The sequence below is a fragment of the Lithobates pipiens genome, unplaced genomic scaffold (genome assembly GCF_037356315.1).
Source record: "Lithobates pipiens isolate NorthernLeopardFrog02 unplaced genomic scaffold, aLitPip1_a1.2 Scaffold_13, whole genome shotgun sequence".
NCBI classification, from domain to species: Eukaryota; Metazoa; Chordata; class Amphibia; order Anura; family Ranidae; genus Lithobates; species Lithobates pipiens.
In genome coordinates, this window is record NW_027507718.1 from 150085231 (window position 1) to 150107310 (window position 22080).

Consider the following 22080-nt stretch of genomic DNA (forward strand, 5'->3'; position numbering starts at 1 on the left):
TCCCTTCAATGACTCAGATTTTCTAGCCATATTCATTGATATTCTCAGGGAGCTGCCCTGCCTGTGGCAGGTGAACCACCCCTTTTTAAGGACCTAAGGAAGAGGAAGGCAGCGCTGGACAAACTGCTTGCTTTGGGGAAGACCATGGTCCGCATGGCAGACATCACCTATGTGAAGGCCAAAATTGGTGGCCTGAGGAGTACATAACTGAGGGTGCGCAGGAAGGTCCAGGATTCCCTGAGATCAGGAGATGCAGATGACATTTATGTCCCCAGGCTGTTGTACTATGACAGGCTGAATTTTCTGGCAGACCAGAGGGAACCCAGGCCAGCACTCTACAGTCTTCCTTCAAGGCTTCCTTCCCCCCCCAGCTGAGGCTTCCGATGTTCAAGCTGGGCCTTCCAGGCAGCAACATGTGGAGGAGCCCAGTTTGAGTAAGGTATAGCATTGTTCAACATATTTCTTGTTGTACATTTAATGATGTTAACTTGAAGTTATTATTGATCAGTAAGTTCTGATTTAACAAAGTGTTTTACATATCACTAAACAGTAGTGACCAAAAATGATTGGGACAAGAATGAAAAATGCTGGGGTCAGAATGATAGTCTGTTCTTCGGAGGTGTTCACTATACTCATCCACAATATCTTCCCCTACCCTCTCCTATTGCCTTCTCCTCCTGATCTCAGGCCACTGTATTCTGATAACAGCAGCTGGGAGCGCAGCAGGCACTCTCTGGTGGAAAGTGTAAGCAGAGCAACAAGTGAACCAGGATGTCTCTGGCACTGAAATTCATGTAACACCACTCTACATTACTTCGAAGGACTGACTAGAGCAATTTGGGATGATAAGGGGAAGAAGATGATGAAGCATCCATCAATTTTTTTTTCATTCAGTGGATACAGGAAGAGAAAAATCAGCCTGGAGGGGTTAAAAGGGCTCTAGATGCTCTTGGAAGTTTGTAAGACCATTTGAGAAATGAAACTGAATGGATGGAAAGACATTCAGAGGGAAGTTGAGACAAGCAGTGAGAGAAGCAGGTGGCAAAGCTGGTTGACAAAAAAAAATCTGCTTACACTGTGTTCTTTTATTCATTTATTAATGTCTTCTTCACCCTTCACCTTTTTCATTACTGACTCAGGATCTCAGTCTATTGAAGATTACAGAGGAGAGCACCAAAATATTTGTATTGATCTTTGAACTGTTTGTTGCGTATCTTACTTTGGGACTGTGAAAGTTAAAAAGTTTGATGCCCATAGTGGGAGTATTACAGGATTTATATCTGAAAAAAACATAGCTCCGGAAGCAATGAAAACTCCAGTATATAAGAAGAGCAGAGTAAAGCACCGGATATGTCGTGATATACCATGAAATACTGTGATCCATGGACTTATATCAGATTTTGTAACAGAGATGGGGGAGGAGGGGGGAAGGGATAAATAAAAAAGAGGGAGTGACCAGAGGCCCCTGAACGATCAAAGTTCTGGAACTGTGGTTCCTGTGGTCCCTGAATTTTTTTTTATTTTTTTTTCTCTCTCCCATCCTTTTTTTCCTTTTTCTTTTTTTTTCTTCAAAATAATTTTTCTGTTCACGGCTGTTTATAAAGTTTTTGCTTTAGTTTTGCAGGTAAGGTAAGGGGTGTCCCCTCTCAATTAGAATTGGGAAAGAGTAATAGGAAGAGGAGTAAGGGCGTGCAAAAGTTTAGAATCACCTGGGGAAGAAATATCCTAAACAAATATGAGAGGGCGATCCCAGAGAACAACGGAACCTAAAACGCCAAAAGAAAGTCTAAATACAAGTACAATTCAGAAATACCTTAACCACTTCAATACCCAACCATAGTCAAACGACGGCCACAGATGGTATCTCCCATCCTGGGTGGCCACCATATGACGTCTTCGGCTTTCCGCTGCTACTGCGGGCCCCTGGCGGTCTGCAGAGCGGGGATCTGGTGTGTCCCTAGGGACACAGCCGTTCCCCGATGGGGGTATTGAAGTTGTGGCAGTGAGTGGCGGAGCAGTTTTACCGGATCTGTCACAAGCCGGCGCTGCATCACAACATCTGGAAGCGGCATGCACAGCGCACAGCGCAGGAGATCAGTAGTGATCGGGCTGAGTATAAAGTGTATCAGTGTAAAAAGCCAATGAAATTGGCTATTTAGTGACTGGCTGTGTCCAATGACAGCCTGTCACTAAATGTAAACAAAAGGTGTGTAACTCCTGTTGCTGGGTTCTCCTCTTCACACACCGATCCAGTGTGAGGAGGAGATCAGCTAACAGTGAGTTACCACTACTGTACCCCAGTATTTGCCTTACTGTGCCCAGATTGCCCCCCCTAAATAAAGAGTACCTATCACCAGGAGTACCTGCCCCCAGAGTACCTGCCACCGGAGTACCTGTCACAGGAGTACCTGCCACCAGAGTACCCGCCATCTCACCACCTGCCACCAGAGTACCTGCCACCAGAGTACCCACCACCTCACCACCTGCCACCAGAGTACCCGCCACCTGCCACCAGAGAACCTACAGCTACTATGTCCAGAAAGGTGTACACCCCAGAAGAGGCATACCTAATACTCAGCCTGACCGATGAGAGCAACGGGGAGCTCTCACCGCTCAGTTCTGGTTCCGATTCTGTTTCGGAATATGAGCCCCCTGAAGACAGGACATCAGGATCGGAATTAGAGGAGGAAGCAGTCCGTCCTAAAAGAAGACGGTCTGAGCACCAGGCAGCTACCAGCAGTGCCAACAGTGGTAGACCCCAGGAGTAGAGGCCCGGTACAAGCACTGCTAGACCCCAGGAGGAAAGGCCCAGTGCACGCCAAAGAATTAGGGCCCAAACCCAGCTTCCAGAAGGCTTGGCAAACCCATTGTGGCTGCCTTCTTCCACAGGGTCAGCCACGATCCCCCCTTTTACAGCACAGCCAGGTGTGCAGGTCAATACTGCGGATTTTTCCCAAATTTATTTTTTACATTTATTTTTCCCCGACGAATTGGTTCAAGGCATCGTTGGCCAAACCAACCTTTTTGCACAACAATTTATTGCAAACAACCCCAGCTCCAGCTATGCCCGCCCTTTTGAATGGCGACCCCTAACAGCGGCAGAGCTTAAATTGTTTTTAGGCCTAACGCTAAACATGGTACTTGCAGAAAAATAGAAACTCATAAGTATTGGTCGACCAAACCCATCCATCATATGCCAGTTTTCTCCTCATTCATGTCCAGGTCCTGATACGAACTTATAATGCGCTTCCTGCATTTTAGTGACAACTCACAGTGCCCCCCCAACCCCCCCCCCAAAATCACCCAAACTTTGACAAACTGTATAAAATTCGCCCCCTAATTAAATTTTTTTCCAATAAGTTTTCCGAACTTTATGTCCCTGACAAAAATATATGTGTGGACGAATTCCTGGTGCATTTCACAGGCCGGCTGGGAATCAAGCACTATATAGATCAATGTATGGCTTAAAGCTGAACAAGCTCTGCGAAAGCGCCACCGGTTATGTGTACTCTCATTCCTCGTGTACGAAGGTAAAGATTCCCAGCTCCAGCCCTCTGAGTGTCCATCCTACATGGGAATAAGTGGAAAAATAGTTTGGGAGTTGGCATTCCCACTCCCCCAAAAGGGTTATCATATATATATATATATATATATATATATATATATATATATATATATATATATATATATATATATGGATAACTATTACACTAGTTTGCCCCTTCTCCGCCACCTGTACCTAAAAAAAAAAAACTTTGGCCTGTGGTACAACAAGGAAAAACCGAAAGGGCTTCCCACAGTGTCTTGTCACCACATCCATTCAAAGGGGGGAATCGGCAAACTTGAGGAATGAGGAAGTATTGGCTGTGAAGTGGAGGGATAGTAAAGACATGTACATGATGTCCACCATCCACGATCACACCTCGGTGGAACTTCACAGAAGACGCAGTCCCGTTTGCAAGCCTTCCTGTATCAGCTAGTATAATAAATTCATGGGGGGGGGGGGGGGGATTTAAATGACCAGATGATGCAGCCCTATCTTTCAACAAGAAAATCCCTTTTTTTGGTACAAAAAAAAATCGCAATTTACTTTTTTCATTTGGCCCTTTTAAATTCTTTTATCATCTACCAAACGTCAACAGAAACACCCACCACCTTCATAAACTATATTGAAGACATTGTCACTTCCCTGATCTACCAACAAGATTCCCCCCTGAAAGCATTCGCTCAGATTCTGGCAGCAGACTACATGAGCGTCATTTTCCAGACCACATTCCACCATCAGAATCCGGAAGACGACGCCAAAAAAAATGTCGGGTGTGCGCCAAAAGAGGAATAAGGAAAGATACCAGCTTCCATTGTCCCGACTGTCCCTCCCAACCTGGCCTTTGCATCAGAAAATGCTTCAGATGATATCATACGCTGGAAAACTATTATCCCCTATTTCTAATACTGCCATTTCCCTGTTTTCAGTTTCCGTCATGAATATTTCCCTGCCTCAACCAACCGTATCATTGTCTTCCATGTGAACTGACTCTGGCCTGTTTCTCGACTATGCCTCTGCCTACCGTCTGCATTGTTTATCCGCCATGTTTCTGCCTTTCAAGTGAACTGACCCTGGACTGTATCGACTATGCCTCTGCCTACCGTCTATTTCTGCCTTTTACCTGCACTGACCTCGGCCTGTTGACCATGTTTTTGCCTGCCCCTTGGATTGACTTTTAGCCTGTTACATAGGGGTCTCACATGTGAGGGGCTCCAGAATAGTGTTTGGAGTTCAGAAAACCAGTTTTTGTTTTTTTATGTTCCCAGAACAGGGTCTGGTTGTCCGGAGGCTTCAAAGCGATTTGGGTCGGAGAAGCCTCTACCCCTGTCCCCATTCTTTCCTCACCGATGCCCTAAGCTTGATGGTCCTGCCTGCTCCCTGGACAAATACTCTGGTTGTGCTGACCATACCTCTGCCTGCTGCATGTACTATTCCTGCCTGCTGCATGGATGATCCTTTGATCCTTTTGCTTCTGCTGACCACATCCCTGCCTGCTATCTGGACCAATGCATTGGCTGTGCTGACAACATCTCTACCTGTACTGACTATTCCTGCCTGCTGCCTGATTTGCTGTCGCTGTCCATGATCCTGTCTGCTGCCTGGACCGATGCTCTCCTCTGTGGACCACTGCACTACTAAACCACAGGTAATCTTTTCTTTACCCTTTGCTCAGCAGAATGTATTTTGGTTTGTAATTGATACGTACAGTACATGCTATGTGTTAGAAATATGAAGGGCCTTCAACAATTTGATAGGTTGGCAGGAATTTATGTGTGTAATTTATGCTCCTAGAACACCTGACGGTGCTACTTGGATGTTCAGCCTCTGTATGTGGCCAGGCTGTGTACAAGTCTCACACATGTGGTATCGCCATACTCAGGAGGAGTAGCAGAATGTATTTTGGGGTGTCATTTTTGCAGTATACATGCTATGTGTTATAAATATCTTATAAATGGACAACTTTATATAAAAAAAAATGCGTTTTAATTTTTTTCCACAGATTCTAAAAACTTCTTGAAAAAAATGAACCATTCAAAAGACTCATTATGCCTCATAGATTATACGTTGGGGTGTTAGCTTTCCAAAATGGGGTCATTTTGTGGGCATTTCCATTGACCTGGTGCTCCAGGGCCTTCAAAAATGTGATAGGTTGTCATCAAATGAGATGTGCAATTTATGCTCGTAGAATGCCTGACGGTGCTACTTGGATGTTAGACCTCTGTATGTGGCTAGGCTGTGTAAAAGTCTCACACATGTGGTATCACTATACTCAAGAGGAGTAGCAGAATGTATTTTGGGTTGTCATTGCAAGTATGCATATGCTGTGTAAGAGAAATAACTTGTTATTATGACAATTTTGTGCAAAAAAAAAAAAAATGTTCCCAAGAATTGTGGGAAAAAATTACAACTTCCCAAAACTCACCATGCCTCTTACTAAATACCTTGGAATGTCTGTTTTCCAAAAAGGGGTAATTTGGGGGGTGTTTGTACTTTCCAGGCTTGTTAGGGTCTCAAGAAATGAGGCCTTCAGTGCATCAGGTGTGATCAGATGTGATAATTTTTCAATGATTTGCACCATAGCTTTTAGTCGCTATAACTTTCACAGAGAACAAATAATATACACTTACTTATTTGGGTTATTTTTACTAAAGATAAGTAGCAGTATACATTTTGGCCCAAATTTAGGAAGAAAAATGTTTTATTTGCAAAATTTTACAATAGAAACTAAAAAAAAGGTTTTTTTCAAAAATTTCTCGTTTTTTCGCTTATATTTCAAAAAATAAAAAACTCAGAGGTGATTAAATACCACTAAAAGAAAGCTCTATTTGTGAGAAAAAAATGATACAAATTTGGTTTGGGTGGAATGTAGCATGACTGAGTAATTTCATTCAAAATGTGAGAGCGCTGAAAGCTAAAAATTGGTCTGGTAAGGAAGGTGTATAAAAGCCCTGTATTGAAGTGGTTAAAGACGTCAGCTCAAAAAGTCCAGGAGTGGAAAAAAAGCAACAGGGGACAAAAGAGAAGAAGAAAGAGTTGGAGAAACAAAAAGCGGGACAGGCTGATAATTCCAGAGTTGAAATTGATCTGGAGGGTGTTCAGGACCCAAGCGAGACAGTAGAGCAAAGGGCAATGGGGCAAATGCCAATGAAAATGGAGATGTTGGAAATGTTTGCTAAACTAGAAAATTCTATTAAAACAGATATAACAAATGTAAGGATGGATATGGGCCACTTATTGAGCGCATTGGAAGAAGCAGAAGAACTAACAGGAAAACAGGCCAAAGAAATATTAGAACTTAAAACTCAAATGAAAACATTGCAAACTAACCACCAAGATATAGCATATAAGTTGAAAGACCAGGAAAATCTAAGTAGACATCAAAACCTCAGGATTAGAGTCCTACCTGAACAGGGATGACCTAAAAATTGATCGAGTTCATAGGATCAGGAAGCCCCCAGGCCTGAGAGAGGAAATACCCCGAGATGTCATTATTGTTTCATTCATATGAGGACAAAGCCAAGATATGGAGTAAACTTAGAGGATTGCCCCCACTGAAATATGAGAGAACTGATCTTCAAGTTTTTTCTGACCTATCTGCAGGGACTTCGATGTGGAGACGCAAGCTGAAACCCTTGTTAGAACAACTGAGGACGGCAAATATAAAATATAGCTGGGGTTTCCCTGCCTCATTGATAGTATATAAAGAAGGAAGAACAGTCTGTTTGAAGTTCCTGGAAGATCTCCAAGACTTTTGTAAATCTTTGGCTATCCCAGTCCCTAACATTCCTTGATAATTGGAAAAAAATATTAGATGGTGTATGGGATTATAGGCAAATTTTTCTTTTTCTTTTTTCTTTTTTTTAACTTTTTTAATTCAAAGACAATTATTTACTGAAGTATGTAGGGAACTCGAGGGGGAGGTGGGGGGAGAGTTATGCAGCTGGGGGGGCTGAGAGGCTAAAGGTTCATAGAGGGCCCAGGTGGATCCTTTGCACGCCCACTCCGGTCCCTTCTCCCCCCTCCCAGCTCAATGCAGGGGGGAGGAGGCCCGGACACGGGTTGACATGGTCAGAGCACCACCCTAGTAAGGAGGTGTACAGGATGGGATCAGATTGGACACCCAACTGTACACAGGGGGTCGGAATACGGAAGGGGGAGGTGGGGAGGGTGTGGGTGTGGGGAGGGGAGGAGAGGGGGGATTCACCTTGCAGAAACGAGTAAAATATACGACCCAAAGGCAGAACCTAAGATCACTGTTCAGTTCCATTCTTGAATAATAGAGAATATGGAAATACATTTTTTGACATATAATGTCTCCGGTTAAAATATATAAGATACTAAAAGAACTCCTGCAATACCAAGCAGAGGTAGTGTTCTTGCAGGAGACACATCTAACCCAGGAGACAAATATTAAAATATATTCTGAGGACTTTCCGAACTGGTATTATGGTGATTCTCCTAAGAGGGGGGCTAATGGGGTGGCAATTGGGTTTGTAAAAAAAAATAAAATTTACGTTGTTAGACAGGCTGACAGACCCTGAGGGCCGTTACCTTTTTGTGAAGGGTAGAATGGGAGAGAGGATAACGGAAAATTGTATACTCACCTTTCCGTAATTTTCTTTTCCTGACGCATCCCATGGCAGCACACACATTGGGTTGTGACTCCGCCTCCACAACCTGATAGGACTGGTTAGCTATAAGATTTGAAGAGGAGTCCACCGTTGCATTCTCAGTAACTATCACCTTAGAGCGGCGGGCTTCTGTGTGCTTCCATGGGATGCGTCAGGAAAGGAAAATTACGGAAAGGTGAGTATACAATTTTCAGTTTTCCTGACGCATCATGGCAGCACACACATTGGGAAATAACTCGCTACATGGGTGGGTGCTTTTAGAAGTTTTTATTTACTCAGGTACAAGGTATGGATGAATTAGTTTGAATGATTGATCTCCCGAACTCAACCGTAGTTAATTGAGCCGGGTCTATTCTGTAGTGCGACATGAATGTGTTTTTTGAAGTCCAAGTTGCTGCCTTGCATATAGTCTCTGGGGATACTCTACAGTACGCTGCCCAAGAAGCCGCTACCGCCCTCGTTGAGTGCGCTTTCAGACTTTCTGGTATTGGAAGATGCTGGATTAGATATGCTTTCTTGATAGCTTTAATAAACCAAGAAGCTATCCTTCTTGAGGAGGCCGCCTGGCCCTTCTTGGCGCCATGTGGAATGACCAGAAGGTTCTCTGTCTTTCTAAATGGACTGGTAACTTCCAGGTAGGTGGAGATGACGGACTTCACATCCAGAGGATGAGGATTCCCATCTGTATTGAGAAAGACAGGGAGATTAATTAATCTCCGGTAGACAAGAGAGAGTAACTCAAGGACATCAGGGAGCAAGATTCAAGAAGCATATTTAATAGAATAGCAAGCGATAGGCATCAATGGGGAAATAAATCTAGTAAACATCTAGCTAGGATGTGAAAAAGAAAAAAGAAATACATTTTATCGAAAAAAATTCAAAACAAGTCTGGTGAACTGGTAAATACAACCAAAGAGATTGTGAAGGAGTTCAGGAATTATTATGAAACCTTATATGCAGTTAGACAGAAGGGGCAGCAGGAACAAGAGGAAGAGGAGAAAATTAATGAATTCCTGAATAACAGTACACTACCCTCGCTGTCTGAGAGTGATAGATCCATTATGGACAGACCTATTACAGAGGAAGAAATCTATAGTGCATCTATAATGCATTAAAAGGCTCTCTCCCGGGCAAAAGCCCGGGACCGGATGGCTTTACGACGTTCTATTTTGAAAAGTATAAAGAGATATTAGTTCCAAAGCTGTGCCAATATTGGAACAGATTAGATATGGAATGTGAAATGGGTAGGGAAGCATTGTCTGCATCAATTACGGTCGTATTAAAAGAGGGTAAGGACAGTACGCTCTGTTCTAGTTATAGGCATATTGCAAAGGTATTGGCGAAAAGACTGAAGAAGAAGATGACCGACCTGGTGCATCCGGACCAGTTCGGTTTTATACACGGCAGAGAAGGGAGGGACAATGGTGTTCGAGCTTTGCTACACCTCCAGGCTATTAAAACAAGTGGGTTCCTATCAGGGTTGGCTTAGCCCTTCCTTCTCTGGTCTGGCTGCTCAGCTGTCGGCTAATTGCCAGCTCTCTTCTCTCCCCACAGTTACCAGCTGTTTCCGATGATGTTCGTCTGACCTGCCTACTTAAAGCCTTCCAACTCACTTCACCTCTGCCTTCGCGTGGTCATACCAGAAGGAACCATCTCCTGCTGTTTGTTTCAAGACTGGCTTGCTGACATCCCTCCTAGCTCCTTATCCTGCTTGCAGTTGCTGGATCCCTGACTTCTGGCCTGGCTTAGTACCCTGGTTATTGAACTTTGGACTGGCTGACTACCCGATCTGGTTACTGGACTCTGGCTATGCTTGACTACGCTTTTCTATTTACCTTCTTATTTTTATTAATAAACAAGTGTGATTTAATTGTACTTCTGTCTCAGTCTGATTCATGGTTTCTGTCAGTACGCAAAGGCCATGAAGAAGAAGATACAGTCAATCCACTTGTTGGTAATATTTTTTCCAGATTGGATGAGCAAGATCGCCGCATGGATCAGTTTGCCGTGGCGTTACAAATGCTCCTGAATCGCACGGCTCACCTAGAATCCCCCATGGTGGCTGCTCCGGTACAAACTGAGTCGCAGGCTGTCCCTGCTGCGCCAGTCTCTGTGCAGGCACCCGCCTCGAGTATTACCTCTATAAGAGGTATGTCTGGTTCTGCTCCGCTTCCCCAGCGATTTGGGGGCAATCCAGTTCAATGCAGAGGGTCTAGCAATCAGGTTGAGATATACTTCAAAATGCTGCCCCAGGCGTTTCCCATGGACAGAAGCAAAGTAGGTTTTCTGATATCTTTGCTTTCTGAGAGAGCCTTGGCCTGGGCTAACCCTCTATGGGACCCGCAAAAAACTGTTGTCTTCAGTTACCCTCAGTTTGTGGCCTCCTTTAAAAGGGATTTTGATGTTCCCGCATGCTCCGCTTCTGCTGCAAAGTGCCTCATGTCCATCAAACAGAGTACAAGAACTGTTGCCGACTACGCTATTGAATTCCGTACTCTGGCAGCAGAGGTTGCTTGGAACAATGAGGCCCTCGTGGCTGCTTTTTCTCATGGTCTATCGGATTCCATCAAGGATGAGATAGCAGCCCGAGATATACCTACTGAGCTGGAGAGCTTGATCTCGTTTGCCATCCTCATTGACTCCAGACTCAGAGAAAGACGTTCTCTTAAGGAGCGCTTGCGGAAGCCTCCTGTACATTTTCCTCCGAGCTTTGTAGTCCCACCCATCCCTTCCTCACCTCCCATGCCTCCTGGTACCGGGTTGGTCAGTGAAGATAAACCCATGCACCTGGGCTTCACGCGTCTCTCTGCGGATGAGAGAGCCTTTAGGAGGAGGGAGAGATTGTGCCTTTATTGTGGCCAGGCAGGTCACTTTTTGAGGTCTTGTCCTACCCGTCCAGGCAACGCCCGAACCTTGAGGTCCTGTCATGGACAGACCTTAGGTGGCGTTGTTTCATCCCCAGTTATCCAGAAGGATAAGCCCCTGGTTTTGGTCACCCTTTCTTGGGCTGAGTCATCCATCAAGATACAGGTTCTAATCGACTCTGGGGCTGCAGGCCTGTTCATTGATACCGCATTTGTTTTGCAGCACTCGATTCGGCTGCAGCTGCGTGACACTCCACTTGCCATTGAGACCTGCCCATGTGACTCATGAGACGATTCCATTGTCCATGGCCGTAGGGGCTCTTCACCATGAGATAATCCAATTCCAAGTTATTTCCTCACCCAGGTTTCCGCTGGTTGTTGGTTATCCTTGGTTACAGAGGCACAACCCTTCGTTTGATTGGCTCCATGCTGAGGTTCTCTCCTGGTCACCACAATGCAGTGAGACTCGCTTTCTGAAGGTATTGAAGGTCCTGTGCACCTCTTCACTCCCCTCCCTCCCGGAGGAGTCCCGTGATTTTGGCTATGTCTTTGATAAAGGTCAAGCGGGTAGTTTGCCTCCACACCGGTCTTATGATTGCGCAATTGACCTTAAACCTGGTGCCATACCTCCTCGTGGCCGGGTTTACCCTTTGTCGGTCTTGGAGGATAAGGCCATGGAGGAGTATGTTGCTGACGCACTTTCTTGAGGATTCATCTGCAAATCCTCGTCTCCTGCTGGTGCTGGTTTCTTCTTTGTGAAAAAGAAGAGCGGCGAATGTCATTTCCACTGCTGTTTTTTTTTTAGATGGACCCAGGGAAACTTTCGGCAGTTCTACAGTGGCCTTGACCCGTGGGTTTACGTCCTCTGTAGCGTTTCCTGGGCTTTGCCAACTACTATCGGAAGTTTATTTGTAAATTCTGCTCTCTGGTCAAGCCTCTGACTGATATGACCAGAAAGGACAGTAACCCACAGAGTCGGTCTCCGGAGTCCATTAAGGCCTTTGAGACACTCAAGGCTGCCTTTGTTTCGGCTCCTGTGTTGGCACATCCTGATCCTACGTTGCCTTTTATCCTAGAAGTTGAGGCTTCTGAGACTCGAGTTGGCGCCCTTCTGTCTCAACGTCCTAACTCTGAGAGCGCTTTGCATCCGTGTGGCTATTTTTCCAAGAAATTTTCACCTGCTGAGTGCAATTATGAGATTGGTGACAGAGAGCTGTTGGCGATCATTTTAGCCATGAAAGAATGGAGACATCTCCTTGAAGGTACCACTTTGCTTGTTCTTATTCTTACTGACCATAAGAATCTTAAATTCTTGTCTGAGGCAAAGTGACTCTCTCCCAAAAGGGCGTGATGGGCTCTTTTCTTGTCGAGATTTAATTACATTGTCTCATTTTTACCCGGTACTAAGAATGTAAGGGCTGATGCCTTGTCACGACAATTTTCCTCCACTTCCAAGTCGGAGTCGGTTCCGGTTCCTATGATTCCTCCTGATAGTATTTTGGCTACGGTTCACACCAGTCTTACTTCTCCTTTGGGTGACAAAATTTTTGCTGCTTAGGTCCATGCTCCTCCTGATAAACCTTGTGACTGCTGCTTTGTCCCAGAGAGTCTCCATACTGCTGTGCTCCAGACTTACCATTCTCCCAAGGCAGCTGGCCATCCTGGGAAGAATCCACTCATTTGGGCCATTTCTCAACAATTCTGGTGGCCTAGTCTACGGGCTGATGTTACTGCCTTCGTAGCTGCCTGTCCCGTGTGTGATCAGAGTACGACTCCACGACACCTTCCAGTGGGCCTCCTACAACCCATACCCAATGGAGAGAGGCCCTGGACTCACCTGTCTATGGATTTCCTTGTGGAGTTGCCCAACTCCCAAGGCAACACTGTTATCCTTATGGTGGTTGGCAGGTTCTCAAAGATGTGTCATTGTATTCCACTTAAGAAGTTGCCCACCTCTAAGGAACTGGCTTCCATTTTTGCTCAGGAGATCTCCCGCTTACATGGACTACCCAAGGTGATTGTCTCGGACAGGGGCAGTCAGTTTGTCTCCCGGTTCTCATGAGCCTTTTGTGCACAGTTGGGAATCCATCTTGCGTTCTCTTCTGCGTATCACCACAAGTCTAATGGGGCCGCAGAACGAGCCAATCAGTCCTTGGAGCAATTCCTACATTGCTATATTTCTGACCATCATAACTGGTCTGACCTATTACCTTGGGCAGATTTTGCTCACAAAAGTGCCTTGAATTCTGCCTCCTGATTGTCTCTATGGCGAATTAAGGTTTCCAACCTTCCATGTTGCCTGACTCATTTGTTCCGCAGAGTATTCCCGCTTTAGAGTAGCATCTCCATGGTATTCGTTCCACTTGGGTACAAGTCCAGGAGGCTTTGGGTCTTGCTAATGATAGGTACAGATTCCATGCTGACAGCAGTCACCTGCCTGTGCCTTCCTACCAGGTTGGGGACTGGGTCTAGCTGTCATCTCGCAACCTCTGGCTTTGTGTTCCCTCACTGAAGTTTGCACCTCGGTTTATTGGGCCTTTCCGTATCCGACGACCTTCCTCATAGTATGCGCATCTCAAATGTGTTTCATGTCACCGTTGGTCTGTAACCGATTTACCACCTCGTGCCACGTCCTCATCCTATTCAGGTTGAGAACCATGAGGAGTATGAGGTACAATCCATTGTTGACTCCCGTAGGTTCCGTGGGCGCATACAGTACCTGGTGCATTGGAAGGGGTACTGTCCGGAGGAACGTTCCTGGGTTTCATACTCTGACGTACATGCCTCTGTCCTCCTCCGTGAGTTCCATAGATGGTTTCCCCTCAAGCCCGGTGGCCCTCCGAGGGAGAGGGGTCATTGAGGAGGGGGTACTGTCAGGGCTGGCTTAGCCCTTCCTTCTCTGGTCTGGCCGCTAAGATGTCAGCTAATTGCCAGCTCTCTTCTCTCCCCACAGTTACAAGCTGTTCCCGATGATGCTCGTCTGACCTGCCTACTTAAAGCCTTCCAGCTCACTTCACCTCTGCCTTTGTGTGGTCACATCACAAGGAACCATCTACCGCTGTTTGTTTCAAGACTGGCTTGCTGACATCCCTCCTGGCTCCTTATCCTGCTTGCAGTTGCTCTACTTGGATCCCTAACTTCTGTCCTGGCTGAGTACCCAATGTGGTTATTGAACTTTGGACTGGGTGACTACCCGATCTGGTTACTGGACTCTATGCTTGACTACGCTTTTCTATTTACCTTCTTATTTTTATTAATAAACAAGTGTGATTTAATTGTACTTCTGTCTCAGTCTGATTCATGGTTTCTGTCAGTTCCCCAGTCTATTCCTGTTGATGGATGCTGAAAAAGCGTTCGACAGGGTAGACTGGGGATCAGGACTTTGGAAGTTATGGGGGTGGGCCTCCGAATTATTCAATGGATAAAATTATTATACAATCATCCCTATGCCTCAGTAAAGGTGAAGGTGAATGGAGTATCTTCTTCCCCATTCATAATGAAAAACTGAACTAGACAGGGATGCCTGTTGTCACCCCTCTTGTTTGTTCTATCCCTGGAGCCATTATTGGCTTCAATTCGAAACAGCGTTAATATAAAAGGTATTAGGGTGGGTGAGGAGGAGCACAAACTGGCAGCATTTGCTGACGATGTGCTCTTCTTTATTTCAAACCCAAGGATTATGATTCCAAACCTGTTGGAGGTGTTAAAAAAAATACAGAGAAATCTCAAATCTCAAAATAAATCTCAGCGAGTCTGAGGTCTTAAATATAAATATAAACAAACTGGAGGAAGCAAGGCTCTCAAAATAATTTTGCTTCCCGTGGAGAAGGGATATAAAGTATTTAGGAGTGAGATTGTCTGATACTTTAAAAAAAATATTCCTAATAAATGATATCCCTTTGTTAGACGAGATCAAGAAGGAAATTAAAAAAATGTCAATGTGCCCTCTCTCATGGATAGGGCGAATTAATTCAGTAAAAATTATATTGACTCTGAAAATTATCTATAAATTTCAGATGTTGCCCATAGCCATTCCACAAACATATTTCAAAGTTTTAAAAGGTTTGATTTCTACGTTTGTATGGTTCAATAAAAAACTATGAATCACAGCTACAGTATTGAGCAGGGAGAAAAAACAGGGGGGGTTTAGCTGCACCGGACTTCAAAAAATATTATAATGCAGTGGCACTTTCACAGGTGATTGAAATGGACAAAAGAGAGAAATGACAAGAGATGTATTAACATCGAAAACACAATGAGCAATATACACTTAGGTCACGTATTATGGAATTCAAAACAACACGACACTAGGATCGAACACACATGAAGTAACGTGTATTACACTTAAAATATGGGATAGGTTGTACTCACAAAACAAATGGGAGTATAATTCCTCTTTGATAAATTTAAAAGAAAATTAGTTTTTTGAGCCTGGGAGGAGGTCAGTGGGGGGAAACTGGATAAAAAAAAAGAAAATGCATAATTGGGAGACATAATAAAAAATGGAAAAATAAGCACATTTCAAGAACTACGACTAGACACAGAATTAATGATGATTGATATATGGAGGTACATCCAGTTGAAGCATTTTCTCGACAAATTGCCACAACCACTCCAATCTGGAGAAGATTATACTCAGCTGGAGAGGCTCCGTATGCGGGAAAAATCTAAAAATAATATTTCACGAATTTATAAAATTATAATGAAGGGAGAGGGTTTGGATGCTCCACCATATACCAAGAAATGGGAGAATGAATTAGGATCACGCTGTAGTAAGCACAAGTTAGAGAAAAATTTTTATTTGACACACAGTTCAGCGAAAGACATCAAGACGGTTCAAAAATATTATAAATGCTTGTCAAGATGGTATGCGACTCCAGACAAAATTGATAAGTGATAATGATCATAATAATGATAAGTCCTGCGAGCGTTGGAGAGGATGTGGAGCCCTGGGAACTATGGTCCATATATGGTGGGAATGCCCAATTATAAAAAAAATGTGGATAGGGGTTTTACATAAAGATAATCACCCATAAAGAAATTCCGGATGATCCGTGGACATGTGGACATGGAACAGATAGTCCTGTAAGACAATATAAAGCATCTATAACCCCTATCCTGCTTAATGTAGCAAAAAGTCTAATTCCGAAAAAATGGCAAGAAATAGAGAGCCCCAAAATTCGGGATTGGATACTGCGCGTAAGCGCTCTATAAAAACTGGAGAGTTTAGACGAAAAGTTTGAGGAACAGGTTGAAGGATTCGAGTGGAAGGATAAATGGGTGGTATGGAACGAGTTTAACCACTTGCTTACTGGGCACTTAAACCCCCCTCAGTCCCAGACCAATTTTCTTCTTTCATCGCTGATGCACTTTGAATGACAATTGCGCGGGCATACAACACTGTACCCAAATGAAATTTTTATAATTTTTTTCCCACAAATAGAGCTTTCTTTTGGTGGTATTTAATTACAGCTGGGAGTTTTATTTTTTGCTAAACAAACAAAAAAAGATGCAAAAAAAAAAATCATGTTTAATAGTTTGTTATAACATTTTGCCAACAGGTCATTTTTCTCCTTCATTGAAGTGCGCTGATGAGGCGGCACTGATAGGCTGCACTGGTGGGCACTGATAGGCTGCACTGGTGGGCACTGATAGGCTGCATTGGTGGGCACTGATAGGCTGCATTGGTGAGCACTGATAGGCTGCACTGGTGGGCACTGATAGGCATAGTTAAGGCGGCACTAATAGGCACAGATAAGGCGGCACCGATGGGCACAGATAAGGAGGCACTGATGGGCAAAGATGGGCACAGATAAGATGGCACGGATGGGTGGCACAGATGGGTGGCGCGGATGGGTGGCACTAAGGGGCACTGATAGGTACCACTGATAGATGGGACTGATGGGCACTGAAAGGTGGCTCTGATAGGTGGCACTGCTGGGCACTGATGGGTGGCACTGCTGGGCACTGATGGGCACTGGTAGATGACACTGATGGGCACAGATATGTGGCACTGGGGTGCATCACCTTAGTTGAGGCAGATTGTGGGCACTGCTGGGTGGCACTGTGGGCACTGCTGGGTGGCACTGCTGGGTGGCACTGTGGACACTGCTGGGTGGCACTATGGGCACTGCTGGGTGGCACTGACAGGGGGGACACATTTTTTATTGATGTGGCAAAGCAGGGGGCAGGTGGGCACTGGTAGGGCTGGCCCGATCACGGCCGCCGGTGATCGGCTCTTTTTTTTTCTCCTCGCGCTGTCAGCGCAAGGAGGAATAATAGCCGATTACCGGCTCCGTTGTATCACATGATCAGCTGTCATTGGCTGACAGCTGATCACGTGATAAGGGGTCGGGATCGACCCCTTGCTCGGATCGGTGATCAGGCGAGTCTCATAGACTCGCCGATCACAGAGAGCGCCGCGCGCGCCCCTCAGGGGGCGCGCAGGCCGCTCGTGCACGGGACGACGTCAATAGACATAGTCCCGGCAAAGGAGATCCGCGCTGTAGCCATCATTCAGCTATAGCGCGGATCTCAAGTGGTTAAAGAAAACATGGCGATATGTAATAGAGATTATTCAATAATTTAACACAGAAGTGCAGTGAATTATATATGTTTAAGAGGTTGAAGCAAGGTGGGGGGGGGGGGGGAATGGGAAAGTGAATTGTATAATCCTGTAGAATGTGCAACTATATGCTTTTCTTTTTTTGTATGATGTAAAATTTATAACATAAAGAATAAAAAAAAAAGAATGATAGTCTGTTCTATTTATTAACATTCAATTTGCAATGGTCATGAGCTGAAATTTGTGTGATTGATGAACACAAAAATAAAACTGTGTCCTATTTTTATGCACAGGAAGACCTCAGCCGGGAGGAGGCTGTGGCAAGTGGCAGCCGGGAGGTCGACCATCGCCATCCTCCTCCTCCTCCTGCCACAACTACAACAGCAGAGGAGGGAAGTGTCTAAGGAAGACCAGAGGGTGATGGCCTGGGTTCAGTCTGGTCTGACAGAAGATGCAGGCTGTTATATGACCACAGCCTGGGGACATCGATGTCATCTGCTGTTCCTGATCTCTTGGACTTCTGGACCAGACTGTTCTCCCTTATATATGGACTCCTCAGGCCACCAATTTTGCATTTAAATAATTGATGTCTGCCCTGGGGGCCAAAGGCGTCGCCAAATTTACCAGTTTCTCCAGAATTGCCTTCCTCTTTATTTGCTTATGACAGCTAATAATGTTTTTTTGGTTAAAGAAATACTTGCCTATGTGTTTTACTTCAAAAAGGACCGTTTATTTGTGAGTAGGCAGGTACATTTCAAAAATACAAAGTCAAATTAACAAGGGACACCAACACCAAACAACCTCCTCAAGATTAAAAAAAAACAATAAAATAAAAAGATAATAATGGTGCTGTGGTAAGTTGACACACAAAATACACACAAAAAAATTACGAATATGACCAAAATTAAAAAAAAAGGAGCTCTTGAGTAAAAAAAGCAAACACAAAATTTATAAAAAATATTAAAAGATAAAAATCCAAAATGATTCGGGAGATCTAACGAAAAATGTTTTTATATTCATGAAATCAGGAGAAAGAATAAATAAAGAAGTTTGTGAGAAGTCTGTGTGACTTCATTCTTCTACCATTATAAAGAAAAAGAGAATGTGCTGCATTAAACAATTTTTAACATTGGAGGGTGACGAATGTGCTATATTCATTCCAAATGCTAGTTTTACCAAACCAAGCGCTTCCATCTCATAATTTATTCTGAGCATGCGTGGCACTTTGTGCATCGGACTATGCTACACATGATCAGAATTGAAGCAATCGGATTTTGTTGTCGGAAAATTTGAGATACAGCTCTCAAACTTTGTGCTTCGGAAATTCCGACGGAAAAAGTCCGATGGAGCCCACACACGGTCGGATTTTCCGACAACAGGATCCGATTGCACATTTTCCGGCGGAAATTCCGACCATCTGTACGAGGCATTAGAATTGTTTCCTATTGTCCTGTTGGTGGAAATATAGGGAGGGGCTTTGCAAAACAACAAGGTACGGTTTAATTGCGATAACATGGGGGTGGTGTCGGCGATTAACAACATCTCAGCGTCTTCCCCCCAGTGGTCAGGTTGTTATGGCATCTGGTGCTCAGTTGTTTAAGGCTAAATGCTTTTATTTATGCAGTGCATATCCCCGGGGTTGACAGAAAATTAGCGGATGCTTTGTCTCGTTTCCAGTGGGAAGAATTTCACACGCTGGCACCTGGTAGACGGGTCGGAGGCCTCCGAACATATACAGGCCTGGGTGTTTTGTTTTATATGCAGTAACTATTCAAATGGTGTATCGGAGGCTGCTATAGGGAAAAAGATGGCAGCCTTGGCTTTCTTGTTTCAGTTGGTGGGTCACAAGGATTTCACCAAATCTTTTGTGGTTTGTTGGGCGTTAAGGGGCTATCAGAAAGGAAGTTCCAACAAGCATTCCAGACACCCAGTGTCATTTGAGGTGCTGGGTACAATTGTGTCGAATCTGGGGAAGGTGTGTTCTTCATACTTTGAGCAGGTCCTTTTAGGGGCTGACTTTGTGCTGTCCTTTTTTGGAGCTTTTAGAATTAGTGAGCTTGTTTCTCCCTCCAAGCAGGTGTTGGGGGGTTTGCGGTTTGGGGACATACAGTGCTCGGCATTGTCGGTCCAGATTTGGATACGGCGCTCAAAAACAGACTGGCTTGGAAAAGGGGCCCGAGTGGACTTTTTCAGGGGCTATTGCACCCAATTCTTCCCAGTGGCAGCCTGAGAGCAGTTCCTGGTTCTTTACCCACAGGGGGCTGGGGCGTTGTTCATACACCTTGATGGCTTGTGTCTGTCCAGGTTTCAATTTACGGCAGTTTTCCGTAAGTGCCTGCAGGCAGGAGGGTTGATCCCAGGGGATTTTGCAGCTCATCGGGGTGGCCACTGTGGCGTCTTGTGGGAACTTCCTACGGAAGCAATGAAAAGGATTGGCAGGTGGGAATCCACCAGATATCAGTTGTATGTTCATCCACATTTGTTGTGATTCGTTTTCACACTGTCAGTACCTGTTTTCTATTTGTTTATTTTGGTCTCTTGGTGGGTATGTCTTTGTTGTGTCTTTTCAGATTCCCCATGATGTCTTATCTGGATACTGGGACATTTGTACGTTTTTTGGGGGGTAAAAAGGGCGGATGTTAGGCCGGAAGGCAGACAGCTGGGATTGGTGAGAGAGGAAGGCAGAATCAGGTGGATTAGGGTGCCAGGTATGATGTGGCATAAGGTTGTCCCTGAGGTACATTGCTTCTTAAAGTCTGGACAAGCCTCCGGATATTTTGGTCCTTCACATGGGAGGCAATGACTTGGGCATTAGACCCATGAGGCAGGTCATAAAAGACATTCAGTGGTATTTTCTCAGGTTGCAGACTTATTTCCCTGACAGGATTGTGGTGGGGTCGGACATTGTGGCCCACATGTCGTGGAGGGGGGCACGGTCAATTGACAAACTTAACAAGACCCGTATAAAAGTTGATAAGGAGGTGGGTAGGTTTATTGCCCGTAATGGGGGGGGGGGGGTGTGGTGGTCCAGCATTTGGAGTTGGAGGTTGACACCTGGAGGTACTTGAGAGGGGATGGGGTACATCTCAACCCAGTCGAGATTGACCTCTGGGCATTGAGATTGGAAGATGGCATCCACAGGGCATTACTGGTGTGGCTGCAGGCACAAGTGTAAGGATTCACACTGGTGCCGCGGTGGCGTTTTGGTCCTTGATGATAGGTATAAAAACATGAGAAAAGGGTGGGACCCATCTCGGGTATGGAGTCCTCCTGGTTGGTCTGGTTTCAGTCTAGACTACTGGGTAATAAGTTGGTGGGGGTTTGTGGTCAGTGAGTCCTCAAGGTGATTTTGGCAGCTGGGGACAGATGCTAACTTAACGGTATCACAGACTAAAAAGTTGAAGATGGGGTCATCATGGACCGGCAACCAAGTATTTGGATTGGAGCTGGAATATTTTAAATAATGGTTAGAGTTTATTAGGTTTTGTTAAAAAAAGGCCGAACAGGGGCCATTTACATCCAACAGGTGTCAGTGTCATTATTCAATAGTAATGCTATATGCATGTGTGGTTTGGGGTAGTAAGTTATCTGACTGCCCTAGTCAAGACATGTACTCAGCCGAATTGAAACCGAGGCACAGGACATAGATGACAGAGTGTAAGTAGCTTACAGAGATGAATAGGTTAAGAAAAAGGAGGGTGTTAAGGAAAGAACTTGTCCTACCGGATTGGAGGGCAGGATGAGTTGGGGAGGAGTTGTAGGTAAAGTCCAGGAGGGGGGTGGAGCAGAGGTCAGCAGTATGGGGGAAGAAGCATGGTGGAAAGTTCCCTCCCTCCTGCCCCAATAGAAGGGTTTCCTGTGTTTTGGAGTGGACTACAAAAGAGTGTTGTTTTGGTTGGGTCCTTGAAGATACAGTAGGTATAAAAACATGAGGTATTGAGAAAACAGTGGGACCCATCTCAGGTTTGGAGTCCTCCTGGTTGGTCTGGTATCAGTCTAGACTACCGGCTACTAAGTTGGTGGGGGTCTGTGGTCAGTTAGCCAGTCCTCGAGGAGATTTTGGCGGCTGGGGACAGATGCTAACTAAAAGGTATCACAGACTAAAAAGTTGAAGATGGGGTCGTCAGGGATCGGCAACCAAGTATTTGGATTGGAGCTGACATTTTAAATAATGGTTAGAGTTTATTTGGTTTTGTTAATAAAAGGTTGAACAGGCCATCTACATCTAACAGGTGTCAGTGTCATTATTCAATAGTAATGGTAAGGCTATATGCATGTGTGGTTTGGGGTAGTAAATTATCTGACTGCCCTAGTCATGGTTCATCTGCTGGTGGCGCTGTGGTTCTCAGGGCTGATAACTGCAGTTCCAGTGTCCACCACCAAGTGTCTCCCAGAAGCCATCAGTTTTCATTGATCACCTCCACATGGTTTCAGCTACTAGGTGGCTATATAAGGCTGCTCCCACTTGCACTT

The 22080-nt window shown here is 44.9% G+C and overlaps 1 protein-coding gene across 1 annotated transcript in view; it reads left to right on the forward strand.

Annotated features, from left to right (window-relative positions):
* Positions 1–18301, forward strand: part of CACTIN (cactin, spliceosome C complex subunit) — a 666706-nt gene extending 648405 nt beyond the window's left edge. Inside the window, exon 10 of the mRNA XM_077475728.1 lies at positions 17901–18301. Within this exon, the coding sequence (XP_077331854.1) occupies positions 17901–18028 (128 nt within the window). The 3' untranslated portion in view covers positions 18029–18301. The remainder of the gene's footprint in view (positions 1–17900) is intronic.
* Positions 18302–22080: the final 3779 nt, after the last annotated feature.